This window comes from Buteo buteo, chromosome 10 (genome assembly GCF_964188355.1).
Source record: "Buteo buteo chromosome 10, bButBut1.hap1.1, whole genome shotgun sequence".
Lineage (NCBI taxonomy): Eukaryota > Metazoa > Chordata > Aves > Accipitriformes > Accipitridae > Buteo > Buteo buteo.
The window spans coordinates 42,753,116-42,774,165 of NC_134180.1; the positions used below are offsets into that span (position 1 = coordinate 42,753,116).

Here is a 21,050-nt window from a genome sequence, read left to right on the forward strand (position 1 = left end):
TTATTGAATTAATTTGTAAAATATTAATCTATAGCTCTGAAATGAGAAAATAATCGCAAGTAATACAGAATGGTATGACATATGTGATTACTCACTATGGATAATATAGAAGGCATTTAAATGTTCCCTGAGAAATACTCTAAATTGAGCACAATCAAAGTTGCTAAGGAAATTACCATTACAAATAAGGTATCTTACATCATGCCCCAAGGGCTTATAGTATATAAATTTATTTCCTCATATGTATCTACTAGGAGATAACAACATAAATACCTGTAAGAAAAAAAATGGCATTGTGACATGATAAGAAATTGTACTTTTTTGTTTAAATACTAAAAAGCACAAGGAACTCACATAAATTGTGTCTCCATCTTTCTATGGTGTGGTTTACTGTGGGGAAAAAAAAAAAAGTACCAAATCCAGTTTAAGGACTAAATGGCAGGTGAAAGGCATCAAGCTTGCTGTTACTACTGAATTCTTCATCCATGTTCTGAATGCAAAAAAAATTTTCTGTGACAGAGGACACCTTGTAGTGCTCTACTCAAGTGGTACAATGACCTGGTTAACATAGATTACTAATTCAGAGTGAACAGATGAGCATCCCAGCCACTCAAAACTCTCAAGGTACCTTTCTTAAAGATGAAATTCATTTATTTGTGACTAATCTGAAAAGTGTTCTGGATCTTCTTGACCTTGTTAGAGATACTAGATGTTTTAAAGACCTAAAAAATGAAATAATATAAAGAGGCTGCAACTGTTGGGTGCTAAACCAAAAACGAGTATACAAGTTGCTTATGGAATGAGGAATAGCCTGTTTGAAAGCGACTGAATGCTAATGGAATGGGAAGAGCTCAAAAGGTTGCCTTTTATATAGGGTGGGTCCTGTTCAACCTTTGCTAAGCTCATAGATGTGGGTAATTTCTTTGTGCTGGTGTCCTGACTCTCTAAAATAAATAAGGACAGACTTTTCCAGTTGCTTCTTTCTTTTGCAGTTGGCTCAACTCTTACACTGCAAACTGACGGGTTGCTAGGTACTGCGGTTCTCTCTTCTGTGACCGTTCATAGTGCTCCAAAACATCGCTTCAAAGGCCTATGCAAGAATTACTAGTGTCTGCCCTTCAGAAAATTTCAGAGGCCCCTAGATCTGTGGGAATGGAGATACAACCTATATAATTTTAAACTATTAAATATCGAAAAAACCCGTATCTTCCAATGGTAATATGAATTGCAGTGAATTGTTGTTGTTGGTTTTTTTTGCCTCCTAAATGTGGGAAATTTGTCATGCAAACCAGTAATTAGTGATATATTTCTGCCTCTCATTCAGCATCTCAGGCTTTGCTCAGCCTTCTATTAAAGAAAACCTTATTAAGGGAGGGTTGAAGAAGTTTACTACATCAGCATGTCTTCACAGGTTCCAGATAATATTTCTTTGCTGTTACATTTATATTATTGTTAAGCACTAGGTCTGTATTGCATTTTTTAGAAGCTTGATCACTGTGCTCTGTTGTGGCTTTCCTTTACTGTGTTGTAGGAAGATATGGCAGATCAAATGCATCTCAAATTAGAATGGTGAATTCTTATTATTCAGGCTAAATTACTATTGTAAAGCATCAGAATTTGGTATGATGGTTTAAAATGTCAATCATAGGTATATGTTTAGGTAGAGGCTGTAATCAGATTTGCTGCTACTCTGAGGGAGCTAAAAGTAAAATTGGGACTAGGATGGGGTAGAATTAACTAATACTGATTCTGCCTCTAATGCGATCAGTAGCACTCATGAGTGGGATGGACATAGTGTTCCTTTTGGTCATGATAGAAAGGAAATAAAGAAGGCATGAATTACATATTTTTTCATTTCCTTTCGTGTCAGTCTCTTCAGCTTATACTCTTCACCTTTCTTTTCCCTTTTTCTCCCCTTCTGTTGTGTCTAGAGAACTAACTCCATCACTGGAAAGATTTAAGTTCTCCACCACAAACACATGCTTATGTATAACACTGGCTGTACAGCTTTTTTTATTTTCTTGGAATCTTTTCCAGGTTTTAGCAATACTGCATCCAGCTCTTCTTTTCATATCACTGTCACCTTCCCAGCTCTGTCTTACCAGCTGTTGCTCTGACTTAAAGCCTTGGCTGTCATTTCCTATCCTTAGATTTTTGTCCACAGTGACTTCTGTTTTCACATTGAAGCACTGTTCCTTGGCATCTGTTTTCCTGGCCACTTACTTTTCTACAGCTTCTAGTTCATTGATATATTTTTTTGTCTTGCTCTAAGTTTCCTCCTAGACATTTCTCTTTTGTTTGATTCACTTACCTTCCCCTCGCACCTTTGCCTGTCTCCCATTGCCTGGGTTGCTCTTATTTATTCCCAGCGCTGGCTCATCTCAGCAATTACATCTTCTGCCTTAGGCATCAAACTGAAGATCACATCCATGTCAGACCTGTGACATTTCTACCACGAATTTATTCCCTTCTCTACTGCAGTCTTTTTAACTGAGTTCTTTTCCAGTACAAGTGACTGTTCCCATATTCTTGACTCTCTATTATACCTTCTCATTTCACATGTCTTTATTGGTTTAGGCCAAGAGAAAATTGTCATTTTATAGCTTTTTTTTCTCCCTTACCTTGGTTTACTTTTTCCCTTTTCCTCAAAATCTTGTTCTTCTGTCCTTTCACAAAAACAGACATTCATCAGCTGCTCTATTCCTCTAAACTCATCACTTGCTTCAATGACCCAATTCTAGTTCCAATTTCTAGTCTCCTGCATGATCACTCCTACTCTGATCAACCCTTTTCTTTTATAATGGCAATATGATTTAGCTGACCTGTTGGTGGGGAACAGTGATTTCACTGCCTCCTACTTGGGATCACATTGCCTGTTCATCTTTCTCTGAGCTAATGGAGCTTACTGGCTTCTAGAGTTTCTCTCCTGGAAGTCCATTGTAGATCCTCTCCCAGCCCATCTTCTACCCTGTCCATTTGGCAGATATCCAGATGTTAAGTAGCGGCAGTGCTGTGAGATTCCGTAATGTTGCTGGCCCAATAGGTTTTTTACATCAAATGTGTTCAAATTATGGTCTAAAAGAATGATACTGGCTTCTAATAGTCAGATTCTAAGTCCTTCCCTTGTGCATCCTCAACTATTAATAAAGGTTCTAGAGATGGCCATCTCTCCTGAGTGACCTCTACAATCCTGTGTTTGCACAGATGCCAGACTTAAACCAAGCAAACACTTGATACGTAGGAGGGACCATCAAAGTCCTTCCAGGACTAACAAGTACAAAGGAACAGATTCTCTTTATTGCTTCAGAAGCACATATTACATGTATGCATTTAGACAGCAAATTGCTTTAACAACAATTAAAAATATGTGGGGGATCTGTGTTTTACATTTTATAATGACTGGCACACATAATAGTCATAATTTTCAAATTGTTTGAAAGCTTGAAAAAGATCTTTATTTTTGCTTTTGAAAACAGAGTACTAAAAGCCAGGATTTCTGAAAAGGAGACTCTCTACTTGGTTAAAAATAAGTTTCACCTACATTTCCTTCCTTTGAAAATGAAGTAAAAGTAGTACCAGCAAACCGCAATCCCTTGAAATAATTTTTCTAATTAATTTGCTGTCAGGTTGGCATTATCTTTTGGGGATGCCTTGCTAATGTGTATGGATGGAACAATGACCTATGTAACACAAGGGAGCTTCCTAACTGTTTTTATCTAAATGTGCTTCTAGAGAGTGTGCTGTATGGAAGAATTAACTAATTACTCTGCCACTGACTGAAAGTGCTGTGAAAAGTCAACTAGCCAGTCTTCCTTTCCTACTGCAGCACGTAGGACATTTCACGGTTGCCTCTTCCCTGGCTTTTTAATTAATCCTGGCAATTATGACTTAGAAACAGGTAAATAATAGTGGTACTGTAAAGAAAAAGTATGTATTCTTATTGCTTAGCAATTGCTTTCAACACAATAAAGATCAGCCTTTGGGGAATTGCATGCTTGAAAAACGTTGTTTACCACCTATATCAGTTATTCTAATAAAATATATTAAAGTATATTAAAACTTTCCGCAATCCTAGACACTTTGGTAAGCTAGGAAGCTTGTATGAAAACTCACCCCCAAGTATACTTAAACTTTTGATAAATGTCCTTAATTGTTCTTGTTCTTCCAAGCAGTTTCATTTTCCTGCCAGCGCTACCAGGCCCTTTTCTTTAATCATCTCTTCTCCCTCCTCAACTCTTCCTTTGTATTACTGGCCCCTTTTCTGATGAGCTGAAATTACTTGTTACTCTTGGACTACTGATCCTATTGCACACAATAATCTATATTGATAGACAAATTATTGCATTACACTGTGTTACTGGGATGTTACAGAAGTTCAGGAAAGAGCAAGATGCCTGTTGACCATTTTTGTTTGTATATTAGGGGAACTTCAGTAAACTGGTCCTTGTACCTGGTAGTCTGTCCAGGTGTTCTGGTACCCTAGGTGTTCTGTCTACCATTGCCTCCTGTTGCTTGTGGTAACCTCAGCAAGTACAGCAAAATTCATTTTTCAGAATTATTGCCAAGTTTATTCTGATACCAAGCTTTCATGCCAGTTAGCTCAAGTCTCTTGAGATGTTCCTGTTCTCACCTCTTCTTGGCTTATCCTGGAGTAAAGCAGCATGTCTTGACAGAATTCCAATACTACAAACTGGTAGAGACTATATAGGCATTGGCTGCACGGTCCTCTGCGCATGCAACATCAGAAGTTGGCAGCATGAAGGATGGTACCTGAAACAGAGAGAGAGCTGTTCTACAGCCTTTTTCAGGTAGTTGTCAGCTCCTATTGCCACCAAGATCTGGAAGATATTTAACCGAAGCACCCTGTGCTAGAGGTCAGCCTTCAAAATACTCTGAGGATGTGTACCAAGCAACTAGTGTCCTAGACTTCAGCTTGGAGAAGCACCTGCATTCTGGCTACCCAAAGCAGTGGGTGGCACTTTCACTTTTCATTCTTTATGCTTCCACAAGGGAGAGTGGAGGCTTACTTCTCCCCACAGTCTCCTTTTTCCATCTTATTAGCTTAGCCTGACTTGCATTTCTTCCCTCCATCAACAGCCTTTGCACATCTTACCGCAGTACCTTCTACAGGCTGTGGGGCTGACATCTCATTACTAATTTATGAATGTCCAAATAATGAGAAGCACTCCCTTAATGGACAGTGCTTCTGAAACATCTCTGAACTCGGGTAAGGAAAGTACACCCTCCCTACGTACTGAGGAGCATGCCGTTGTACAGCATGTTTTATTGCAGAGTGCTTTTAAAAAGTGAGTTTCCCTTTATTCTCCTTGCCATTTTAATAGCTTTATGAAAAGGCATGGAAATACTGTTTCTCTAATATCAGATGTATTCTCACAACCCCACACCCCCCAATATCCCATTTTGCTTCCTGGTGAGTTAGAAAGTTCATTTTTTCTGTTTGGAATTCTAGATTCTAAGCATTTGTGTGGATTTTATTTATCATTCGGCATAGCTCTCAAGCTTCCCTTTGTCTTTCACTGGCTGTCAGTACAGTTGAGATGTTAGAGTAACAGATCACAGTCTAACACGTCATAATTCCTAAAGCATTAAATGTTTCTGTTCTGCTGCTGCGTGAACCTCTCAGTATTAAATAACACTGCATTTCCAGTGTCCTTAGGTTAGGCTCAGGCAGATGTTTCTCTTTTTTTTGTTGTATTTTTGTTTTGTTTTTAAATAAAAGTGAATGGTGAATGGTATAGTAGCAGGTTAGGTGGAATGTCTGGTAACTCCTTTGTAGTCTCCTGCTATGGGGAAGCTCTCTATCGCAAGCCTTTTGCTTGAAGCTGAGGAAGGCACGCTAATGTTTTTGTAAAGTGTTTTGGGATAGATGAGTGAAAAGAACACTGGAATGGGTAGGGACTGGTGGGGATTTGTTGTGTAATTGATGCCTATACTGTGCAATCAACCTCTTGCATGCAGATCAGAGCACTTTCACTGTAGGCTGGCTCTCTATTCTTTCCTGTCTCCTTCTTTAAAAAGAATTATTGTATTTATATTTAAGGTCACCTACTTTTGACCAGTTCAAAAGATGCTTGCCACTCCCTGTAGTGTTTATTATGTTCTTACTGTCAGCATCAAATCTTGTCTTTAACTCTGTTGCCTGGATTTATTTTTTTTTTTTTTTTTAAGCCTTGCACGTGTAGAAGTTGATTCTGTGGTGTTTATGTCCAGAAAAAAAATCTTGGGTTTTGTGTTTCTAAATACATATATTGCTTAAACTAATTTGAATTGATTTACATTGTCTTTCCAGGGAAGTGCCAGGTCCCCCATCCTTTGGTGTTTCCCTCTATTTTCTCTCCCTGTGCTAGCTTCTCCAGTGTTGGTTGCTGGTTTGGGGCTGTGCAGTGGCTGGCAGTGATTTTGCCCTTGGACCATACGTAGATTCCAGGACAGCGAAGCGTGCTGCTTTGGAAGTGTTCACCTTCATCTGTGTCATCTGTGGAACATGCATTCTTGCACGCTGTGTTCTTGTGGAATATTATTCCTTGCTTTGTTGGTTTTGTTTTGGTTTTTTTTCCTACTAGACCTTTTCTTCCTGGCCCACCCTGAGCGCTGCGCACATCTCCATCAGTGCCAATGCTGCTGCCGTCCCGGGGGTCGCGCCGGGTGTGCCCGGGGTATGCTCGGTGATGCCCAGGAACAATGTCATGGTGTTAGACGGCTCGTTAAAATTTCATGAGAATTCGACATGCTCATCACACAAGACAGAGCCGAACAGAGTCCAGTTGTCAAAATAATACCGAGCCAATAAGCATGTCATGGGTGGAGCTACTGCAGTATGGGTAAAACTAATTCTGAATGAAGACCTTTTTATTAAACATACGGGGCCTGAATGAATTGGGTTACTTGGCTTGCGACAGACTAGGGAATTCCTTGATTTTATTAGTGCGCACTGAAAAATCCAGTGTTTTTCTGTTAAGTCTGTGAAGCCAAAATGCTGTAGGAAAGGGATTGATCGGGAGCCGGCTGTTATGAATTTTTCATGAGCTGGTGTGCAGGGCTGAATGGCTCCGGCGCGCGTCGGTGTGTAGCTGGCAGGCAAGCCGCATCCACAGGGAGGCTGCTGACACAGAAACACTTTGGCGCATTTTCAGAGGGAGAGCTGGACTGATAAAGGGTTTTCTGACAGCCCTGGCTTATCGTCCTTCGATTTATGCTGCTGTTGCTTCAGGCAGCCTTTCCATTTGGAGCCCAGCCTTGTGAATGAGCAGGGTAAGCTCTGCCGATTTATCAGCATTTTTAATCTGCGGCGATGCCTGCGTGATGTGTTTTTGTTACGTTTTCTGAATGGTGAGAGCTCACATAACATCTAAGCTATGACAGCAAAAGATTCTTCTAGGGAACTTGCTACTCCAGAGTCAGAGATTTACATAAGGACTTTCAAAGAACAAATGCACCTAGAGCTCGAGCTTCCCAAGCTGCCTGGGAACAGACCTACGTCTCCAAAAATTTCTCCTCGCAGTTCACCGAGGAACTCTCCATGCTTTTTCAGAAAGTTGCTCGTGAATAAAAGCATCCGCCAGCGTCGTCGCTTTACGGTGGCACATACATGGTAAGATCTGCTGGGTATCAGTGTGGGTTTACAAAACTGTGTGTGTAGCTGTGGATTTAACAGGGAAAAATGAGCTGAGATTCATTCACGGTACTCCCTGCAAGTGTTAAATGAATAGAGCAGAAGGCAGCCAAAGTATGTATAATGCAGTGCCTTGACAATTGTCATTCAGCTTCTGTTCTCTAGAATAAATCCAGCCCATTATTCATGTGTGCCATGGTTAATCTCTGTTGAACAAAGGCAGCAGCCGGTAACTTTCCCAGGCGTTATGTTGTTGTAGGTAGACCACATTAATTCATTTCAGAACCTTCAAGACATGTTTTTTTTTCTTTGCCCATCAGCTCTGACTGCAGATGACAGTACAGCGCAGACCGGGCGATTTGGGCAGGGTACTCGTGGAGTTAAATGCTGGAAAGGGCTTTAACTTCACTGTGAGGGGCTTTTAAACAGTTTTTGCTGGCTGCAAATATCCCTTCTTGCAGCCATTTTTTTCAAGGAAACTCAGGTTAAAAGAGTCTTTTTTTTCCCCTCCCTTCAAATTATGAACACCAAATAGTCAATTTGCATGCCATTACAGTTGATCGTGAGCTGCCTCTGACTGTCAGTTATCCTGGTTAAACCATGCCATAAACGGTAATCAAAATATATAATTCAGGAAAATCTGTAAGAATCTCATTGGTTCCTTTTCTAAATCTACTCTATATGTGTCTTGTACAGTCCACCTTTTACATTCCAAAAGTCTCTATAAATATGCACTAATTGACTGTGGGAATTAAACCAGAAAACTTTCAGTAGCATGAATATTTTTAAACCCTGCTCGCACATAGCCATATTTGTTACCTTACTGTTCCATAGACTGAATCAGAGGAGAGAGGATGAGGCTATCCCATTTGTATCTGTATGGGCCAGTTGTTTGGGGGTATCTGAAATACCCATCCTTGTCTGCTACTTTTTAAAATAGAACATTATTTTAAAATGGTTTCTTTGAGTAATGCTGAAATATTTCAAAGCTGTATTTACTTCTAAAGTGAATTACTAATTGCTTAGAGTGGATTAGTAGCTCTTACAGTTGTTCTGTGCTGTTAAACAGTAAGAAAAATAACAGAAAAAACTGTAAACTTTGATACCAGGGAATTGTACTGAGTAGAACTGGGATAACAGACTTTTAAAATGCATTTGGGGTGTAGCAGCATTCAGTTTGAATTAGAATTCTAGAATCATGCAGACTTTCTGCCTTTTTTTTTTTTTTTTTTTTTTTTTTTTTCTTTCCAAACAGTAATAACAGCCACCCAAACTGGTTACATGCTGTAACGGTTTCAGTATGTTCTTTAGCTTCCTCTAGCATTTTAATTGGTTGTGGTTAGTAGTGTTTAGGTTTATACACATTAATTCCCGTGAACATCTGTCGTATCTCTCAGCATTGAAACAGTAGGGTGCTGCTCATCTTACCCCCACAAGCGTGTTTCAAGAAATGCGTGCTGTAGAAAGACGGTACTGCTGGGAATTAGTAGAGCAGAATGTGGTCAGACTCAACACAGGGTATCTGTATTGTTTGGTGGGGAAAAAAAAAACCAAAAGAAACATATATATGTACACAGAGACATTTGTAGATGTAACTAATAATCTCTACTTGAGTCAACTTGTAAAGGAGGTGGGATTAGTCTAGGTTCATTTTTTAATGGAAAGATGGAAGGTTCTCATACTCTTTCAGTTTTTTAAAGTTTTTAATATCAGGTGGTTATGAACTGCACATAAGTGTTTTAACCTTAGATAAGGAGTAAACTATTGCAGAAATGCAGAAAATCACCCTTAGAAAGAAAGGTTTCAAGAATGTTTGTGCGTGAGTACGTTTAACGCAGTCAAAACATAATAGCAAATCCAGACATATTTTCAATTTGCTTTAGCATGTTACAAAGCAGGAGGGAATTTAAACTATCTAAGTGTGATATAACATTTCATTAGAAAGTGTGTCCAGCTGTTGCATGTGTGTTGTAGACAGTGTACTTTCAGCTATGTAACTGAATTTGATTACTAGTTGTAAATCTGTTGTGCAGTGTATGAAAACATCATCACCTGTGCTAAGCAAAAATGCCACTTATGTAAGGTGTTCTTTTGTGTTGAGCTGGGAAGTAGTATCTGGGTAGCAAAGGAATTGCCTCAGGAGTAAATGTACAAGAAATATCAAGTGCACAGTAATACAAAGCAAGGAAATTAATTCATACTGTTGGATATCATATAATCTATAACTTTCATAGCCTGAAAAACAGTAAACTTCCTCAGTTTGGGGATTAGTGGTGTCGTAAATTATGGTCTTTCACCACCTTTATAATCATTGCTAATGTTGTTACTTGATGAATCTTCTGTTCCCTCTTCTATGCCCCCTATTTTCAGTTTTCTGTCTTCCCTTGCTCTTCTCCTTTCCTTTTTAACTAATTGCCTTTTCTAGGCATTTTCCTCCTTTTATAACAGAATACATTTCAACTTCTTTCTCCTGATTATGCTGATGAATTCTCTGTCATCACCAATCTTTTCCAATATACAGTCGTCAGATCTTATCCAAAAAGAATAAGAAAAAAAAGATTTTTCAAATTTTTTATTTTTTATTTTTTTAAAATCAGGCCACGACTCAAATGCTTCTGTACTCGGAATCTTTCTTTTCCTCAGGATCCAGTTCTGATGACAGTACATGACCAACACGTCACCACAGTTGCCTTCAGACATCTGTCAAGCTGATTCCTTCCTGCTCCAAACCCCTTAAACAGTTTGCCATGGCTGGTGTTGCTGTGTCCAGTCTTCAAATACCTCATTCATGTAAAATGACAGTACCAAAATTCTTAAGCCTTCAGTCTTTTTCCTCCACCGGAATCCACAAGTCTCCTTCTTTTCTTGCGTCTAGCGTTTTTATCCTGGAGATCCTAAAAGCCCATATCCTATTTCTTCCTTTCTGCTCATTCTCCTTGTATCAGATGCATTTTGGGGCTTTTGTGAGGAAAAGAGCAGGCAGTAGCTGACATGACTTGATACCTGTTAGTAGCCATCTAAATTTTGAACATGCAGTGCACCCTAGTTGCAGAGTTTCCTTTGCAGTCACTGGAGAGAGCACAGCATCTCCAGAAGACAAGGAGACACACTTGGTCGACAGCGTTTTCTCGTGTGAGCCAGTGCTAACACAGAAACAGCACGTTCCTTCTCCGGTGCTCACGGTCTGTTCTCCCTCGCTCTGGCCTTTAGCCTGAGGACTTTCAAAGTGACAGTTTTAAAAACAGTTTTTATTTTCTACAGGTCTGCCATCTTATTTTTGTCAAGTAATACTGTTAGTATCATTGGGATTACACCCAAAGCAAGGTCCTCAGCAACGTCTTGGAAGATCCTGAATGTCTTCTAAAAGAAAATAGATGTTTTCTAAGTGCACTGTGCTGCTTATAATACAGTTTTATTTATCTTGCAATATTTATCTTCAAAATTATAAATAGTTCTTCAGTAATATTTATACAACCTGAATCACTTACTCAGTTTCTTAATATGTTGACAGTCATTGGCTATGCTGTGTGATGAGCACTAGCTTTTAAATGATTTTTAAAATTGATGCTTATTGTCTTTTCTTAACTAAGACTTTTGTGGTTTTTTTTTTCAAATTAATTCACATTTAGCTTTCATCACTTTAGTGGTTTTAAGCCTGTTTTTTTTTCTTTATACCTGTTATCTAATTTATAAAGAAGATACCGGACAGAACAGAAATGGTGTACTAGTAAATTTTGCTCTGGTTTTTCTTTTGGTTATCCTTCAATGCAATTGAAATACAGACATGTATTTGCTTTTTAAAATATAATGTAAAACATAAATCATATGCTATCCTCAATTTTTTGAAAACATGATCTGTTTTCATTACACAATAATCTTCAGTGGTGGAATTTAGTAAGTTAAATAGTATGGCACAATCCAGTCAGAGGGGTAGCATTTGAGTTTTTTCCAAGCCTGGTGAATAACAACTGATCGGTTTAATTACTTGAAGCTGCAAAATGTGCTTATAGGCAAATGAAAGCTATCAAAAGATGTCACGTTTTGTTTTGTTTTCTGATTGTTGTGCTTCTAGAACCAAATAAGAAAGACTTACCTGGTGGCAACCCACACTGGGAATAGTGCTTCAGAAAATTTGATTTTTGGAGGCTGTCTACGTACTTGAAATTGCTGAGGATAACAGGCATTTGTAAGATCCATAAATTTCTCCAGTGGTTTGTTCATGTTATGGTGGTGTGTACAAGTTGAAGGACAGAACTCGTGCGGTGGGGCGGAGCTCCTGGTGGGACCTTGTCCCTGTTGGCGTCCCTTTCAGCACCAAGCCTCACCGCGTCCAACTGCGGTGAGGTGGCCTCTGCCCTGTGCTGGCACCCCATGGCCCAGGGCCCCTGATCTGAGATCTCTTGGCCAGCTTCATCCAACACTTGGGCTAGAGGAACTGACTTTCGCTTTTGAGGCAAAGCTAGGGTCTCTCACCACAGCCTGTCTCCCTGAAAGTACTGTATGATATGCTTTTGGACCTGTTTCAGCTTTGCTATATATATAGCAGGATGCATTTCCATAGCTCTAGCGTTGAGTAACACACTTGTCTTTACTTCGATGAGCTGATCTGTTTGTGTTTCTCACTGACTGTTGATGTGATTTCAACCTTTTTTTTTTTTTCATTTTGGAGAAATAGAATTATTCTTTTGCTTTCTGGAGTTTCTCTTTCAAACTGGGACTGGTATTGGACACACTGTGTTGCTCAGTTATCTACTGAAAGGCCTAGGAGAAACAAACTGAAGTGAGTAGGGAAAAGGATGGGGAAAAACCAGAAGGTTCCTCTCTTTCTGTCTGCTGAATATGTTCGCCCATCTGTCCTGAGGAGAGTCCCTGAGCGCTAGCAGCAAGTAGCAGGAAGGATTTCAAAGGACATGAAGGTGAGGAGGAAAGAACCTTTCAGACAACAGAAATAAGCACACACAACAAACAGAACCAACTGTGTGATCTTTAGATACATTCTGACTGTATATATTGCCTCTAAACCCTGTCTACAACCATGGAGGACAGAAAGAAGAAACTTCTTTCATCCCCCAACCACAAATGTGGGAAAACATGGTGTTAAAATACTCATGAGCTGTTAAAGATTTAATCAAAGTACAACAGATTATTATATTAATGATAATTTGATTTTGGTAGATTCAGCCATTTCTGTGAGAGAGGGAGAGAGAAAGAGAGTGGATCCCTTCTCAGAGAAATAAACACTGTTTCTGGAATTTGTAATACCGTTAAGTTTTTAATGTTTACAGTGTGCTAATCTATGAGGAATATAGATTCAGAGAGGTATCATGACTTGCTGAGTGGCTGAGACCTGCCTAGAGAATCCATGACCTCCAACTCTCATACACAAGCTTAACTATTAAGTTAATGTTTTCTGTGCCAAAATGGTTTCTTAAGGAAGCTTTACCATTGCATTTAGCTTTGTTGAAAACTATGTTGATGTGTGAAACTTGCCGTTGTGATAGCATCTACAGATTCATGCTGTATGTCTCCAGGAGGTACAGTTTGCTGCTTACATGCTCGAGTTGGTTGCCAGGACAGACTGATAAACCATGAATGTGTCTGCCACATAATTTATGCAGTGTAGATTAGCTTCACTGCAGATCTATACATTCTCTGGTCCATCACTGTGTTTTTAAATTTTTTTTCAGCTTTTTTGTTTCTGAATAGCCACAGCTGGCTCTCCTCAATGTTCTCTGTGTTTTACTTGTATTACCTGGCATTACCTTAGGAGAACATCACGTGGGTTCCACAGTGGTGGCATGTTTCTGTGTCGCATGTCACTAGTTTGGGGGTAGTTTGACAAGGTGGGTTTGTAGGTTCTTCTGTAATGATTATCATATGGGCATTCTGCAACAGTAAAAAAATTACTCCAGGTTAAGCCATAGATGATGTTCTTGGCAGAGGTGAATTAAAGCAGTGCCACAGAAAATGCTCTGCTGATTCTGTGATGGGTGGATTTGCAAACATAGATTTGGAGAAGTAGAAAGAAGAGAACAGATTTGGGAAGCTACATGGTTGAAAATTACAGTTGCTCTCAATTTCCTGTTGGACTACCTGAATGGGTATGATATACAAAATGTAAATAACAAACCTGAACTCTGCTCATGGGATGCTATGACTTTTTCCAGGTTTATGAATCAATAGGCAGCATTGCTTGACATGCGTGAGTTCCTGTCTCAGCACAATATAAGGCTATAACTGATAATAATAGACATTTGTATAATGTACTGAAATAGCGACACACAAGCATCATCATAGAATCATAGAATGGTTCGGGTTGGAAGGGACCTTGAAGATCATGTAGTTCCAACCCCCCTGCCATGGGCAGGGACACCTTCCACTAGACCAGGTTGCCCAAAGCCCCATCCAACCTGGCCTTGAACACTGCCAGGGATGGGGCATCCACAGCCTCTCTGGGCAACCTGTTCCAGTGCCTCACCACCCTCACAGTGAAGAGTTTCTTCCTTACATCTAATCTAAATCTACCCTCTTTCAGTTTAAAGCCATCACCCCTTGTCCTGTCACTACATACCCTTGTAAAAAGTCCCTCTCCAGCTTTCTTGTAGGCCCCCTTTAGGTACTGGCAGGCTGCTCTGAGGTCTCCCCAGAGCCTTCTCTTCTCCAGGCTGAACAAGCCCAACTCTCTCAGCCTGTCCTCATAGGAGAGGTGCTCCAGCCCTCTGATCATCTTCGTGGCCCTCCTGTGGACTTGCTCGAGCAGGTCCATGTCCTTCTGATGTTGGGACCCCCAGAGCTGAACGCAGGACTGCAGGTGGGGTCTCACGAGAGTGGAGTAGAGGGGGGGAATCCCCTCCCTCGACCTGCTGCTGGTCACGCTTCTTTTGATGCAGCGCAGGATACGGTTGGCTTTCTGGGCTGCAGGCACACATTGCCGGGTCTTGTGGAGCTTCTTGTCAACCAACACCCCCAAGTCCTTCTCCTCAGGGCTGCTCTCAATCCACTCTTCGCCCAGCCTGTATTTGTGCTTGGGATTGCCCCGAGCCATGTGCAGGACCTTGCACTTGGCCTTCTTGAACTTCATGAGGTTCGCACAGACCCACCACTCAAGCTTGTCAAGGTCCCTCTGGATGGGGATGCCAAAGTAAAACAAGATGACTGGTGCAACAGCAGCTGATAATGTTTTAGGGTAAAATATTGCCATACCTACCCATAGAAAAATTATTAATATAAAATATGGTTTTATTTTCCAAGAAATACACGCATAGATTCAATCTCTTCTTTCAGATAAACCTCTACTACTGGGAAGCACTGGAAGAAAATATTAAGTTTTTAAGTTTCTCAAATTTTTTTCTTCTCTCAACACTATAAATAAGTATTGCTGAGGGACAGAGCAGATGTTAAATAATATAAGAATAACACTCTGGAGAAACAGCAATATATTAGCTGATTTATTTTCTTCTTACGGTAAAAAAAACCCCTAATTCTTTTGTGTTGGACAAAACACTTGATTAATCTACTAGTATCTCCTGATAAATATAGACCTTCCTTGTGGTGTGGTATGCTATAGTATCCTAACATTTTCCACATCACCAGGATGGTGCACTTAAATAGGAATCAGGTTTGACCCAGATTGCCTTGCGTTTTAACTATTTCCAATAAAACGAATTGACAAAAATGTAAGAACAACTTGGAGTAAGAGTATGTAGATTCAAGTCAGCCATTAAATGAGATGAGGAGGGAGGAAAGACATGCAGAGAGGAGGAGGGGCAAATGCTGAGGGACCAAAAATGTCCAGTTTGAGGTATTTTTTGATATTACAAACGACATCAGAGTAGGAAAAAGAACTGTTTCAAAACTTCCTGGTGGTGCAGACAGACTTCTGTTGCTTCGGAGATGGGGCCCTGCCACGAATGGCAGCGTGGAGATGGATGGCCAGAGTGAGACAAGGGGGTTGCAGCTGCAGGGGCTGGACTGACCGACCCTGCTGCCAGACGGATCCACCAGCCTCTTTATCTCAGCAGCTTCCCTCTGCAGCAGCGGCCACCAGCTGGCTTCGCTGTCATTGGCAGAGAGCGCACTGGGGACGTGGATTTTTTGTTTTGTTTTGTTTTTTTTGTTGTTGCCATAATAATCTGCTACATTAGGAAGCTGCCTACTTTGCTACTGTCTAGAACTTGTTTGGACTAGAAAAGGAGAGTTTTTATGGGTAGCATTAGGATGCCTGCACTCACTAGAACTGAGTTAACCTTTATGTGTTCGATGTAACATTGTGTAAAGGCCTTCTGCCTTCTTTTCTAAGCCAGCAAGTTGCATTTTATCATGATAGAGCAATTTATTGCAGCTTTCTCCACAACAGATTTAAATGCTATGAAGGCAAAACATCTGCACGGCAGTTAATGGAATTAAATGGGAACCATTTTATCTATGTGCCCTGAATCAATCTGTACTCTTGGAGAAAGAGTTTTTGTTGCACTTCCAATAGCTCCATGTGTCCAGCATGATGTAGTTCAGTTATTGCTAGGAAGATGATTTTTCATTGTGCTGTTGTGTACAGTGTATGATGCATCGTGATGCAGACCTCGGAAAAGGAGTCTTATTCTGAATAAAAATGTACTGCAGGTAGATTATTACATATGCATATACTGAATAATTTCCATTTCATTGCATCTTTGTCTTGGTACAGTAACTGCCTGGATTCCTGTTTCATTGATTTCCGACGTAGCTAGCTGTCTAGACATTGGCATGGAAAAGCAAGCACATCATACCATCTGAAAGCATGCCTCCTGAAAGGAAACATAAGGAGACATTAATCTCATTTTATCAGTAAAAGAAAACAGAAATCAATTGATTTTTCTCTCAGCTCAGGCACAGCGTTTACACTGATACAGGTTGACAAAGTGCAAGTACAACAAAAATGTTACAGAAATTACCTCCTTTTATGATATTAGCTTATAGTTTTTACCATAATATCATAGTATTTACTGTATGTTCTTAAAATGTACAGAATAGCTTGTAAATTAACAGTTGCTTGCTGGCTTTTCAGTATATGAAGAACCATATAAAGAGCTATCTGAAAAGTAGAAACATTTTGTGCTGCTACTTTGTTTCAAAAAGCTTTAATGAACCCCGCTGACATTGTACATATGCAGGTAATAATTGCATAATGATGGACAACTTCATTAAGTTAGAGGGAAAGTTTTCTTTCATAATAATAATGCAAAATTAGCTCTTCTATTTTATTGGATTCATTATTACTAAGATAATTGGAGAGTCTGAGCCTAGTGCATTCTGGAACTTGTGCCACAAAAATGAGGTCTAAGGGAACTTGGCAACGTTCAGAAGGCATTCAGTCCTTGTAGGTTGAAGTGTGTTTTCAAATCTCTGTTACTTAAAATGGTATACTAAGTCAAATTATGTATTACTGTTTAAAGTTAATGTTTATCATAGACCTAATCATCCCATTATGACTGAAGTTCTGTTTGTCGGGTGCTATGTACTGCAGTGTTTCTCTTTTTTAAGCAGAGATGACAAGATGGGGGGTGCGGAGATTTACCAAAATGAACAAGTTAAAAGCATCCTATCTGATATTGCTTAAGATAAGCAATCCTCTTGCTTATCTATCGATTATTCTATTTTGTATTTTTTCTGAGGGGGTTGGGGTAAGAATGAAAAACAATCAAATACGACATGTGGAAAATCAAGAAGAGGTTGACAAGGAACATAGAGCCAAGGCAAAGAGGAGAATGGAGAGGAAGAAGGGCTGGACAGGAGGAGCTGGACAGCACACTAATCCTGCAGGAAACAGTTTCCTGATGACTCTGCATCGATTCTAATTGACACAATCACTGTTTGTCACTAGCATGTCAGGCTGTCCTTAGGCAGTTACAGCTCTGAGAGCCAGCTGCTGGAATTAAAGACCAATGCCATTGGAAGAAGCAAGTCTTTGAAGACCTGAGCCAGAATTCTTCTCAGCCTTCCAAATCTGACCATCACCTCTGAAACTCTCTTCAGATTCAGCCTTTGGAGGAAGTTTTGTCTGTTTCTCTCAAGTGAGGACCTGAGGTTAGTAACCTACACACTTAATTGCCTCCAGGGTCTTTGCATCAACAAGTGGTTGTGAATACGCAATGAATACACTGCCAGCCTCAAGGTGGCTTGTAATGCAGCCATCTACTTTTCAGTTAGACTTCAATGCCAGCTTCCAAATCTTTATTAAACCATCCTTAAGAGATTTGAATGCATGTCTCCTGAAAACTTGCAAACATATATGCATACTATTACTGTTCAAATGTTGCAGAAAGGAACGTGGGGACTAATTTACCTAGCTAAGAAAGTAAAATCAAGAAAATCCAGGTCCTGATGCTATTCATACAACATTGTAAAACTTCTGGGAAAATAAGCAATATTCACAGCGTGAGACACTTCTGCTCCTAGCCCTACCTTATCTTCAAAAACTAGAATTTTATCCTGAAAAATCAAGTTCCCATGAATTTTCATAGCAATAGCATTTGCTTTTAAGAGGCTTAGGTAGTGTACTCTGGCAGAAGTATTTGCTTAAGCCATACAGGCCCATGTTGTTGAGAGGTTATGCTGGAGAGCCTTACACAAGCATCTGCTTCTGGTGGCTCAGTGCTTTAGCTCTCCCCAGGCACTTAGTCCAGCATTTGAAGTTCCTTCTCTGCCCAGTATTGTAGATGTGTTTTATAATACTGGTGTTTTCCTATGAATATGGTAAAAGCACAGAGTAGGTAATATAATTTTTCTGAGTTCGTAGAATCATCGTAGAATCATAGAATTGTTTGGGTTGGAAGGGACGTTAAAGGTCTTCTCATTCCAACCCTCCTGCCATGGGCAGGGACACCTTCCACTAGACCGGGTTGCTCAAAGCCCTATCCAACCTGGCCTTGAACACTGCCAGGGATGGGGCATCCACAACCTCTCTGGGCAACCTGTTCCAGTGCCTCACCACCCTCACAGTGAAGAGTTTCTTCCTTACATCTAATCTAAATCTACCCTCTTTCAGTTTAAAGCCATCACCCCTTGTCCTGTCACTACATACCCTTGTAAAAAGTCCCTCTCCAGCTTTCTTGTAGGCCCCCTTTAGGTACTGGCAGGCTGCTCTGAGGTCTCCCCAGAGCCTTCTCTTCTCCAGGCTGAACAAGCCCAACTCTCTCAGCCTGTCCTCATAGGAGAGATGCTCCAGCCCTCTGATCATCTTTGTGGCCCTCCTGTGGACTTGCTCGAGCAGGTCCATGTCCTTCTGATGTTGGGGCCCCCAGAGCTGAACGCAGGACTGCAGGTGGGATCTCACCAGAGCAGAGTAGAGAGGGGTAGATATCTCCATCTATAAGACATGTCTTCTTGCACCTTCAGATAACTTTAGATTAGTAGATTTTACTCCTCTGGACATACACGTTCCTATGGGATTTCCTTACCTCACAACCTGGAATGTGTTCCTATTTCCACCAAAGACTGTTCCTACTGCAGCTTTCACAGAAACAGAAATAGCAGCATAATGACCATCAATATGAGTAGACTGAGTTAGAGCAGTATTTCCTCTCACAAAATCAAGCTGTTCTTATGCACCACAGATGGAGACACCTCTCTGCTGATGGGTAAATGGCACGGCACTCAGTGTGAGATTTGCATGGGTTTCTATTAATGGCTGAGTGATTGGGAGTCCCACTGTAGGAGTTCATACACAAGTGTGTGATCAGCTGAGGATCTAATTCCTGTACATTAACATGTGAGTGCTCATTGAAGAGGTTCTCATCCCATTTGCCTTATTCCATCCTCTCTCAAGCAAGTTAGGTGGGTAGGAAATTTTTGTATATTTGTATAAAAACCAGATGACGCAGGTAATCCTAGGGAGGCTCATTTTCCATAAGTATTCAGTTATTACAATCATGAGCGCTCTCACGCTGTATACAAGCGCTTGATTTCCTGAGGGCTGTTGCCATTATAGAGCTCCTAGCATCCTTATTGTGTATCCTTTATGGTATGCAGTGCCTAAGGGAGCAGTGTCTTTGCTGTGTCCCAGCCATCAGGCAGGGCTGGGGCTACCTGGGCACTGTGCTTCTCCATCCATGCTGCCTTCCCCAGTTGCTACTACCGTGGCAACTTACTCTGCGATCATGTATTTGGCTCTGTCCTTATCCTAGTTGCCTGAGTTCTGTTTTTGTCAGGGAGGGATGTGGGGTCACAGAGTATTGTGACTGGGAGGCAGGTGCTTTCCAGTTTGAAGCAGAGAGCTTTGATTTACCCCATTGCATAGGTGGGCTGCAGTACTCCAGAGATAAACTGGGTTTGCTCGTGGTTATCAGATTAAGTGGATAGAGTTCTGTATTTAAGTATTTCTGAGTGGTTGGCTGAAGCAGGAAAGTTTTAAAAGCAAGTAGTAATTATACCCATCTCTTAACTATGATAACTATAAATTAACGATGGCAAGCTGCAGCCACCCTTAACTTTCGAGATGAGTATTAGTATGTTTTCCAAAGCTTTCTCTTCCCCCTTAGGGAACGTGTCCTTTTAAATCTAGTCAAGGTCTGTATTGTCAGACTGGATCCCCTTAACAAACTATTCTGTTGAGCTGCTGGAGGTCAGAGGTAGAGCAAGGAAACAAATGGCTCTCGTGTTGTCTTTCCAGTATTTGTAGACTGGCCGCCTCCAGCTGTTGTTGGGCTTGCTGCTTACTTTTCCAACAGTCTGCTGTTAGATTAAGCCAATGTATACATTCAGTAAACATACTCATCAAGAGGTCACAGTGTATTCATAAATTATTACAGGGCAGCCCTTTTTATTTAATACTGAGCTCCTTCAGTTCCAGGTGAAATTGATGGAAGTTGCAAATGTTGCATGTTTCTGTATCATAGCCACTAAAGCATTATTTATTTTTGCTCTCAAAGACAGCTGGTAACAAATGATAAACGGTGTCCTTACCACAAAAATCCCCACACCTCAAACCCCCAGAAACCTCTTAAGAACTCTGTTGTAATTTAACTGATATTTGCAAGACAAATGTCCTTAGATACTGAGAAGAATGTAAGAGGAACAATCCTACTGTCTCAAGAGATCTCTTCACCATCATATTGGTAATGAGATGCAGGTGATTACACTGGAATAATGGCAAAGAAGGATCAAAAGAGAGAAGATGGTCCAGGACGAAGAAGGTAACACTGGAAGATGCACATTGAAAGAGAAGCTGGTGTAATGAGAAGCCCACACTTCTGCAAATGTGATCTTGAAATAGGCTTCTCTGGGGTACAGTATCTTGGCAATCTGCGTAAGTCTAGGACCTATAGTCAGCTGCTGCCTTTTCTTCTAGCTTACAGAAGTGTTAAGCTATCATCTCCATAGACATAAGGATGTTTTCTCACACTCTCTGCCTACAACAAAAACACCTCCTTAAGTCACCCAA

At 40.5% G+C, this 21,050-nt stretch overlaps 1 protein-coding gene across 3 annotated transcripts in view; it reads left to right on the top strand.

The window, feature by feature from the left end:
• The window catches only part of PDE4B (phosphodiesterase 4B), a 193,464-nt gene that overhangs the window by 14,949 nt on the left and 157,465 nt on the right, over positions 1-21,050 (top strand). For 2 of the 3 annotated variants that reach the window (XM_075037315.1, XM_075037323.1), the window contains exon 1: positions 7,362-7,612. The exons of the other annotated variant lie outside the window; for it this stretch is intronic. In XM_075037315.1, the coding sequence (XP_074893416.1) occupies positions 7,377-7,612 (236 nt within the window). In that variant the 5' untranslated portion in view covers positions 7,362-7,376. Of the gene's footprint in view, positions 1-7,361; positions 7,613-21,050 lie in introns of those variants that run through there. 3 annotated transcript variants of the gene reach the window in all.